We start from the raw sequence: 10,758 nt of genomic DNA, 5'->3' as shown, positions 1-10,758 counted from the left end.
TTATACCTGCAGTTATAGAATTAAATTCTCTTGCATGGAAATAATCAGCTTAGGTTAAGAGGTTGGCCTTGTTTAGAGTATTTAGATCTTTGCTTAATCGAAGCACTTTTCTCCCAGTTCTTTTATTGAGTCTATTCTGTGGAGAAATTATGCCTAAAAGATTAATTTATTTGACTACTCAGTTATCTTTCATAGTTCATTATGTGGGGTAAGAGACTATAATTTGTTTTTTTGGGGGAGCATATTGCTGCCTCTAGCTTTAGGGTGAGAGTTCTTGCATTATGTGGTGGTGGGGTTTTTTTTTTTTTTTTGAGATGGAGTTTTGCTCTTGTCACCCAGGCTGGAGTGCAGTGGCACAATCTTGGCTTACTGCCACCTCCACCTCCTGGGTCCAAGCAATTCTCCTGCCTCAGCTTCCTGAGTAGCTGGGATTACAGGTGCCTACCACCGTGTCCAGCTAATTTTTGTATTTTTAGCAGAGATGGGGTTTTACCATGTTGGCCAGGCTGGTCTCAAACTCCTGACTTCAGGTGATCTGCCTTCCTCGGCCTCCCAAAGTGTTGGGATTACAGGTGTGAGCCAGCATGCCCAGCTGCATTATGTTTTATAGTAACCAGCAAACCAGAGGTTTTATAAATCTCTGGCAAGGGGTTGTGTAAAATGGATCCTTCTTGATCACTACCTGTCCTAGAAGACAGGTAAGAGCAAATTTTGTGTCTTTTTGTGGTCACCAGCTATAATCAGCAGGATTTGCACTGAATTCCACAAAGTCATGTGGTATGAATTAGGCAATGGGTCTAATTGGAGAATCTTACTAGGTCATCAAGAGAGGTCATGGGTCCCTTGATCCCCCTGCTCAGCAGACAACCCCACCCCCACAGAACCATCATGACAGGATTAGCTCCTGCTTCTGGACACAGTGAATTTTCATTTAGTAATTGGAAACTTTCCCCTTGCTTCTTGCTCTTCTTACAGGGTAAGCTTGAGCATAACTTTGTTGGTTGGGTGCAGATATACTGCTTGGTCAACAGGTGGTTTGGGCTTGGCTGTTAGCTGTTTGTGACAATTGGCTGAGAAAGCCAGTTGCTCAGCACCAGGGGACCATAGGGCCTGTGGAATGTTGTGGAGGAAACCACTAGCCCCATGGGAAGTTGGATTTAGAGGAAGTTCCTCTAGTTGAGATGAGCAGGGAGCCCCTGATCCCAACTGGCTTGAGGTCCCAGCAACACAAGTTGAGCTCTCAAAGTCATTTTCAGATAACAACCCAAAATGATGGTGATTTTTTGGCAGTTGGCTTCTCTCACTACAGAAGATGTCAATGAATGTGCTTTAGGAATACTCCCAAACTGCATACCAAATTTTATTTGTATTGTATGTACATTATTCGTAGCTTTTTTGGATCCTAGTTAGCAATCACAGCCCTTGATCCATATGAACTTTAAAGGGTAATTTCTTTAAGGTGATGCTTATAAATGCCAATTTCAAAGATTATTGTAGAAGTCCTAGAGGCTTCTCATTTCTTAAAAACACTTCAGGCTGGTTGCAGTGGCTCATGCCTATAGTCCCAGCAGTTTGGGAGGCTGAGACAGGAGGATCGCTTGAGCCCAGGAGTTTGAGACCAGCCCAGGCAACATAGGGAGACTCCGTCTCTACAAAAATTCAAAAATTAGCTGGCTGCGGTGGTGCATACCTGTAGTCCCAGCTACTTGGGAGACTGCAGCAGGAGGATAGCTTGAGCACCGGAGGTTAAGGCTGCTGTGAGCTGTGATTGTGCTATGCACTCCAGCGTGGGTGACACAGTGAGACCCTGCCTCAAAAACAAACAAAAATCATTTCAGATTTTGTAGGGATGGTCTCTCTCTTTTCTCTTTCTTTCATTGTTACCTTGGAAATTTCTTAGTGATTTTGACCAAAGTCAGGTGTGCTGTGAGGCATGCATAACTACATGGCTTGGATCTTACCTTCTTACTTACTATAGGGATCTTTTTCAAAGGTATTGAGCTGTTTCTGCAATTGTTTTCTTACATGAATTTCCATTGCAATTCCTTTTCCTTTTTCTCTGTCCAGATCCATAGGATTCCTTGTTCTTCAAGGGCCAGAATTCGATGCACATAGTTTAAAGTACATGCCACTAGAGTGATGACTGTGATTTGATTTTGTGAAGATTCTAGACAATAAATGATCATCAGTCTTCTAAGCCTACTGGGATGGTGATGCTTAAACTTGCCGGAAGCATATGCTGCTCTCATCTTTATTCCCATTGTCATTTGCTAGGATGTGGAATGCCTTTACATATTGTTCTTTGAAGATTTATCTGAGGACTGCCAGATAAACCCATGTCCCAGTGGATCTGCAGAAAAGTTTTGATTAGTCATTATTGCAGAAGTCTGCTTTACGGATGATAAGACAGATACACCGAGATTAGTAGAAAAATGGTGGATTATGTGTAGGTTGGATTGGGTTTGCACAATAGGAAACCTGTGGCATAGAAATACTTACACATTTTCTAGATCTTAAAGTTTGGAAATACTTAAAAGTTGTCCTATCAGAAAGAATGAGCCTTACCTTCTGGGATTCCTGTGCATGTTTGGTCTGTTCCAAATGTTAGCTATTAAGGTCTTATTTATAGCCTACTTCACAATTACTAAAGGACATAAAAAGGACAATGTCTTAACAGTCTAATCCCTAATATCTAGCAGAGGCACATAGCAGTCAGTAAAGTTTTTCATGATTAAATTAATTCTGCTTCATGCTTCTGCTGCCAGATCTTCAGAAGTCTGCTTTACTGGGCCAATGTGTGATTCAAACCTTATTACTCTTTCTTTTTTTCACCCCCTAAGTAGAAACAATCTTTCCCCATATATTGAAGTAACCCTTCAAATTCGTATTATCAAAAAATACATGACTACAGTTTTAATTTATTTTGTGGTAATAAAAGGAATTATTATGAATTCTAAAACTAACACTTCCGTAGTGGCAGCCCATGATAGCTGAGACTTCACTTACTGCAAGGCACACATGATAACCACTACACTACGGAAACCTGCATAAAGGCTTCATTTATTGTAAGTTAACCTTTTTTTTTTTTTGAGGGAAGCTATGTTTACATTAATATAATAATAATATGCTCTGAGGATATTAGAGCTGACAGGGAACTCAGACCATGTTCTTATTTTAGAAGTGAGGAAATAGGTTCCAGGGCCACTCAGGTTAGCCACAGGATTGAAATGCTACAATGAGACCTCCATTGTTCTTTTATCCCAGTTGGAGACCTGTACTAATAGAGTACATGTCATCAGGTAGATAATAAGGGAAAATACTTTCTGAGTCATTTTGAAGTCTTCTAAAGGCTTATATATACCTACTATACTTATCCTTGATCATTCTAATCTAACTAGACTCTTTGCCAGGCCCTGGATTAGAACCACATTTTGTTTCTGAATTCACTGAGTTCCTTTAGCACTTTGTTGTACAGTAGAAGAGATCTTAGATTTCTTCCTGCTCTCCCAATCATATGCATTTGCTGAGTGCTTATTGCGATTCCAGGCATTGTGTTAAATATATTTCTCATGAAGTCCGACTTGCCTGGGTATGGCGTTGCTACTTATTATTAAGTTACTTCATGTCTCTATGCTTCAGTTTCTTCATCTATAAAATAATAACTACATCATAGGGTTGTATGAAGGATGAAATGAATCATTGTACAGGAGACATTCAGCACAGTGCCTGGCACCTAGTAAATGCCCAGCAAATGCTAACTTTTATAATTGTTGAGCAAATAAAGGAATTGATAGATCAACTTTTGTTTCCACCTACATTTTCTTCCTATTTCTAGGGGAAAGACAAAACACTGACATCCTCCCTGAAATCTAAGGCACATGTTTATCCATGTCTGTCTATCTCTAGTCTGCCTGTCCTGGTAAATGATGTCATGGCCAACTCATTCCAAAACTTCAAAAACTTAACTTTATCTGCTCACTGTCCTACAACTAAAATGCATGTGAGTGACAGCCAGCTCCACCTAGCGGTGAGGATCCTGTTCTTTTACTAGTTCTCTCTTCAGCTTAAAATCCTTTAGTGGTTCCTGTAGTCTTCAGGACATAAATCCAATTTAGCACAAGTGATCTTGCCTCTGCTTTTCTCTTTCCAGTTCATATAGTTTGTCATCCACCTTAAGCTGTGTGTTTCTGTTATATTAAATGATTTGAAGTTCCCAGTGTCTTGATTGCCATGGTTTCCCAAATCTGGAATTTTGTACATGCTTTCTTTACTTTAGTTGCCTGTTACCCTGCACCCAGTCTCTTCACCTCATACACCTACACCCACATGCACACATACACACAGTGTCTTCTTCGCTCCAATAGTACCCGATGTGCATTTCCTTATTAGAGTACACACCACAATATGTTGTCAGTTTGTGTCCTTTCATTACACTGAGCTCTATGGGATCAGAATCTGCTCTTTTTATCAGTCTATTTCCAGCAACTAGCCCCAATGCGTGGGTACAAATAGGCATCCAAAATATGAATGATTGATTAATGCAAAAACATCCTTAGGTAAGTAGGTAGTCGAATTAAGTTATAATGGGTTTACATTTTCATGAGATTCGATTGTTTCTATTTGGAAAGAATGTGTGTGAAGAAGGAAACAGGCTAGCAGATTCATGAAGGCAAATTTGCCTGCAGCTAAAACTGCTTGGGTTATCAGAAACTGCCAGTATGTCTGGGACTGCAGGGCTGCTGCTGATTTGTAACTGTGTTTGCATCAGTTCTTGGTGGGGCTAGAAAGCAGAAAGAAAAGATGCTGAAATGCTGTTTTTATGAGACATAGGTATTACAGTGTTGAGTTAAATGGACCAATGAAGGTGCAGTTATAATATCTGCTTCCCTCTGTTCTGTGGAGCTAGGGGCCAGGCCGAGGCATGGGAAAGAAGCAATAAGGCAGAAAGAATAAAAGGAGATGGAAGGAAGAATAGAAAATTGTGAGGCAGTGACCAGAATCCTGTATGGTTGTACTAATCTCTGTTACTATTACTAGTTCTGCAACCTTGGGCAAATTACATAGTTTCTCTGACTCTTGTTTTTTTATCTGTAAACTGGAGGTCTCATTTACCTACTTAAGACTACATCTATAGTGCCTATCTTGTGGGGTTGTTAAGACTAAACTAAATGAGATCATGGTTTATAGTAAGTACCCAATATATGTTAGTTGTTATAGTATTACCTGTTTATAGGTTGTAAAAAGGTCAGATTGAGGGTGGGCGCGGTGGCTCACTCCTGTAATCCCCACACTTTGGGAGTCCGAGGTGGGTGGATCACGAGGTAAGGAGATCGATACCATCCTGGCCAACATGGTGAAACTCCATCTCTACTAAAATACAAAAAATTAGCCAGGCCTGGTGGCGGGTGCCTGTAGTCCCAGTTACTCGGGAGGCTGAGGCAGGAGAATCACTTGAACCTGTGAGGCAGAGGTTACAGTGAGCCGAGATCACGCCAGGGCACTCCAGCCTGGCAACAGAGCAAGACTCCGTCTCAAAAAAAAACAAAAAAAAAAGGTCATAAGTTAGGGACCATACCTATCTTCTTCACTATTGTGTCTCCAGCACCTGGCACGTACATGGAAGCTGTTTAGCAAATGTTTGTTGAATTACTAATGAGGGTGATCGGTACAGGATTTTAGAGACCTCAGAACTTGCGCTTTTTCCTAGAATGTCTATCTCAGATGAAGCCATTTCAGTTCTACTTCATGATGCCTGAGCTCTGAGTTTTCTCAGCATATCTTGTGTTTCTTCTTTGGACTATAGCCAGGAAACAAGCTTAAATCATAGCATTAATGAGTCTCCTGTTAAGAAGGAACTGGTGTCATGTCAACATTTGAATCCCCAAAGACAAAGCCAGCAGTACATCCAAAAGTGAAGTTTCTATCTGAACATTTATTCCACAGTCATAGAAACTGAAGATGGAAAAGACCTGAGGACATCTAATCCATCCATGTGGTTGTACAAGAAAAGTGGCTGGAGCAAAACAGCCCGTTCACTTCATGCTCACAAGACAGCATTTCCGTTCTTCCTGGAGCGGAGCGATTGCAAACACATTAAAATGAAGACACAATGCAAATACTCTTCACAAACCTTAAGAAAATACTTATAAATACATTATTTTCCTAAAATGATTAGTAAGTAACTAAAAAAAAGAGTGAAGGAATCCTGGATTAGATGGGTAGTTTAGGTGGGTGAAGAAAGGAATAACTAAACAGTATAGACAGTAAAGTGGTATTAATGCCTGGAAAGCAATTTCTGAAGAGCTGGATGGGTTTTCTGTTTTTCCTATCAAAAATATGAGTTGGGAGAAAAAGAGGCTCTAAAGTAGTTTCTTTCCCCTTTAGTCTTTACCCACACCAAGGAAGTGCTTAACTTGCTCTAAGGCTTTAACAGACACAGCACCAACACTGAGAAGTCTGTTACCCAGATGATAAGATCTGTTCTACTTGGCACTTGCTCCGCTTACCACTTCTCTGGCTGGAAGGGAAGCAGCAGCTCCTGATAGGGTTTGTGCAATAGCAAGATTCATGAATAGCAGAGGGTCATCTCCAGGCACATTAAAGACCTTGACTGCTTAGGTCCCTGTGGCTGCCTTACTTGGCTGTCCTGGTTATTCTTCCAACTTCTTTTTAAATTTTGAGATATTCCCCTTTCTCCTCCACCTGGAAGCATACACACTCTGGGGCCTTTATTATTCTTATTTACACGAACCAGGTAGCTGTATCTGTTCCAGCTCATCCGAGCATGCTTTAGTATGTGCTTCCTGTGCCAGAAAAGCAAGGTAGCATCCCTTACCTCTTTCTTCCTTACCAGAATACCACCCTCTATCTGATCTGATCTTTGTGTTTTTTCTGAGCCTGAAAGGAGTTGAAAGAACAGAGGCGGAGCTGAACAGAAAGGAGGTTTCCAAGGACCCACCATTTCATGACATCATTTTACAAAACACAATACACTGTTTCACAAATTGCAAAACACTGTTCAATTACTACCAATAAAAATAACCATTGCTACTTAACATGAAGACTGCTTCGTTTCACCACAAGCAATTATGGTTTTTCTTTATTCAGAACATAGAGGCATTTCAAGCAATGTTGATGGCAGTAAGCCTGTCGTCAGCCCCTGCTGCTGCTTGCTGCATCCTGGCCAGCGTTTTGGCCAGGTAGTTCCTCCAAAGAAGTTTGAGGAGCGTGCATTGGTCATCTACTTTGTGGATAGGCAGGGTGATCTGGCAAGTGATCACCACTGCTCAGAATGCCTCACTAGAGAAGCTTAAGGTAAACCCGATATACAAAAATTCAGACTTACAAAACAGATACATTAAGGGATAATTAATTGCATTACAAAAGGGTGCTTTACTTTACAAAAGAATTCACTTCTGGGTTCCCTTAAACAGCCAGCTTCTCAAATACAGTCAGAATATGAGCTGAGTTACAAAAATGTCCGTGTACATTAGGAGCATGGCTGTAATGTGGATTGAGGTACACCTGTACATCAGCCTTCCGGGCTGCACAGAGGTTCAGGGGCACGCAGAGCATGGTGGCAGAGTCTCCAGCATTCTTAGCTGGTACAAGTGGGTGGGGATGGCTAAGGGGCAAAATCTTCCAAAGGCAGTTGCAACCTACTTCTGGGCCTGGGGTGAGAACGTGAGGAGATGGGGTGTTTCAACACAGAATTGTCCTTTTGTGTTTTCAGGGCTCCCCTCTTTCCTCATTATTGAACTGTTTCATCTGTGGAGTTGGTGACCTCTAACTTTAGAGCCCTCCCACATCCGTATCAGTATCTCTGAGCCTCCCTCCACTCCAGGGTTTTCTCAGCCAATTAATCACTAGGTGTTATCTAACTACAGCTTAAGTTGTTATTCCCTGGGCGACTGGGTAGATTTTGGTGGAAATGCAGACATTTCTTCCAGTAGTAGAGGGAGAGGTTTTGTGACTTGAGACACCTTTCCAGTGATCTCCAGCTGTAAAAGAGGAAAGTGCTTGGCACAGCTCCTGAACTTATTGTAGGCATTCAAATTGGTTTGGGGTGGAACAATGAGTCCTGAGAAGATAAATCAAGTAATTGGTAAATAAGGAAGTCTTGTCCTAAATGGTGCCCAGGGGTGGGGGTGAGAATGTTGAAGGAGAATCAGCAGATGTGTGCTAAAGTTATTAAAAAACAAAACAAAACAAAACTTCTCAAACAGGTTTTCTCTTCATGCTTCTCCTTCTGCCTGTGGGCAGCCAAACTTCCAGAATGGTGTTTCTAGAAGAGTAATTTTTAGACCACCTGTGTCAGTCACTTGGGGGTGCTGGTTAACAGTAGGTTTCTGAGCTCACTTCTAGACCTCCACCCCCAACCCCATAATCTCTGGAGAAGGGTCTTGGCAATCCGCACTCTGATGAGTTCTCTACTAGATAACTCTTATCTACATTGACATTTGAGAACTGACCCATATTCCTTTCCCTTGCTGCCTAAACATGATATGCTGAGAAAGCGGCACCTAAGCAGAGGGGAGGTTACTTGTATCAGTCTTTGGGGGGCATTAGATGAGGCTGGAGGATCATTAGAGGGACCAAAACCAGTTCATAGCTCCTCAGAGATGAGTGGGTGTGAGGATGGGGGATTGACTTGATTTTCTATACAGATATGCAAAGTGCAGGGCAGATTCCTGAATGGTCGAAGCTTGTAGTGTTCCCAGGCTGGAGGTTTTGGGATTTCTATGCTAAGCGATGGGTGACTGCTGATCTGAAAATGGCCTAGTGTGTGGTGTGTAGAACATTCACCCACAGTGTCACATATTCCATTATAGGCAATAAGCAGGGATATTCCAGGTCCAACCTAATGCCACAACCTTGCTTTGCCTTTTTCTCTCTTTTCCTTTATAAAAGGCACACACCATAGTGGAGATGCCTAGTTACATTAGAAGTAGTCATGTTCATTTTTTAGCCAAATTGCCTTCCTGGCCCAGAGCTTTTATTCTGAAAGCATGGTATGCATTTTTAGTGCCTCTGCTGCCTATCTTCTGTTCCCGCTTACCACATCCCCTCCCCCTTTCACAGTAGCATGTAAGCATGTTCTTACTAAACAGTCAGGATGGAGTCAGAGATCCAGAACCTTCTCAAAAACATGGCTCTTGCCTGGTCCAATCAATCCTTGACCTTTATGATACTAATGAGTTAATTTTTAAGTACCCCACCCCCAGTGGGAGGTGCTCTGCTCTTACCTGCTCCCCATTCAGAATGTAGGAATAAATCTAGATCGGGGAGTTGTATCAAAAGCTACAACCCTAGATAACCTCGTTCTGTGTTACGATGAAAACCAACAACCCAGTAAGACATAAGTATGAGTAACAATTTTATCTCTTGTTGGTAGTGCAGAGAAAGGGCTAAAAACCAGAAATATTACTGTGGCACCTGGTGAAAAGGTTAACGGGAGCTGGGGTTATCTGGTTATTCACAGATCTCTCACACAGAGCTTACTCCTGACTGAGATTCTTGCTAGAAAAACACTCCTACCCTGGAGACCTAGGGAGTGAGCTTGAGAGGAGCTGCTGCTGCACTTTAGGCTAGGGAGAGCAGACTTGACCTCTAAGACGACCTAGACCTCAGCTTCCCCACACCTTTGTCGATAGTTACAAAAGAGCATTACAGTGTCTCAAGGGCTCAGAGGAAGGTCAGGAACTGAGAAAGGGAAGCAGTGTGGTCACCTAGGACTCACAAGTCCGACTTGTCCTTTGATACTCCTCCAGCTCCGTTTTCCTGCTCACAGCCAGCTGCAGCTCCTGACGGATCACCTGAATCTGTTTCTCCAGCTCTGAGAGTTCCTGCATCACTGAGTTCCGAGATACATTTAGGGAGTCTGCTTTCCCATTGGTGGTCAACGAGGCAGGGAGCTCTCTTCTCCTTGGAGGGAGGGGGATGTCCTGGTGGATCCGGATGCCCAGCTGGTTTTGTCCTTCCTCATCACTAAAGATGTATTTTCGTCGGTTGTCATGACTCAGATTGGAAGTATTCCATACGGTGAGCTGACGGGGTCCCACATTAGACCTAGGAAACAGAGAAATTTTAGATTTACTTTCCATTCTGCAGCTCTCAAGGTGCTGTCTTCATCTGTTAGCCATTTCCTGTGTCAATAATATGGAGCTGGGTGTGCATTTAGAGATGAAGTAACAAAGCCATGGACAGACTACCTGCTAGGGTGTCATGGGGCAATAAAGAGTCACGAACATACAAAAGTTCAAGTCCGATGCTGCTCTGAAACTGGAATTGGGTGTCATCTGAAGGGCTGATAGGACGGGGTATGGCACATTTTTTTTTGTTTTTGCGAACAACCTCAGGTGGCTTTTAATTTCCTTTCTGCAAGGGAAGCTCAGAAACTAGCCACACCTTGAAACGTTTGATGATTTGAAAGATGATGCTTTAATAAAAGCAAAATCTATTTATTCACTTGTTGGGTTCTGAGCATCAGCCTGCTGACAGATCTCATAACATGGCTCATCCTTAGTCCCACAGGACCGTCCTGATGTTTACTACTTGATTTTGGGGAGAATAAAAGCATATAAGCCACAGGTCTCAGCAAAGTGTTTCTTACTATAGGGATGATTTTTATGTGAGTTGAGAATGACAGGTCAGGTCCGATGCTTAAAAAAATCCCAAGAAAGCCCTCAGTTTCTTGCTGGGATCATGAAAGTCATATAGAAAGGAATTTGCAATCCTGTTTTAGGCTTGCATCGTATA

General features: G+C 42.2%; 1 protein-coding gene across 1 annotated transcript in view; it reads right to left on the bottom strand.

Annotated features, from left to right (window-relative positions):
* Positions 1-5,912: 5,912 nt before the first annotated feature.
* GRIN3A (glutamate ionotropic receptor NMDA type subunit 3A) overlaps positions 5,913-10,758 on the bottom strand; it is a 176,580-nt gene continuing 171,734 nt past the window's right edge. Inside the window, exon 9 of the mRNA XM_030826974.1 lies at positions 5,913-10,068. Within this exon, the coding sequence (XP_030682834.1) occupies positions 9,729-10,068 (340 nt within the window). The 3' untranslated portion in view covers positions 5,913-9,728. The remainder of the gene's footprint in view (positions 10,069-10,758) is intronic.

The sequence above is a fragment of the Nomascus leucogenys genome, chromosome 1a (assembly GCF_006542625.1).
Source record: "Nomascus leucogenys isolate Asia chromosome 1a, Asia_NLE_v1, whole genome shotgun sequence".
NCBI lineage: Eukaryota > Metazoa > Chordata > Mammalia > Primates > Hylobatidae > Nomascus > Nomascus leucogenys.
The sequence above is the reverse complement of the archived record's forward strand: the minus strand, read 5'-3'. Positions and strand labels throughout refer to the sequence as shown.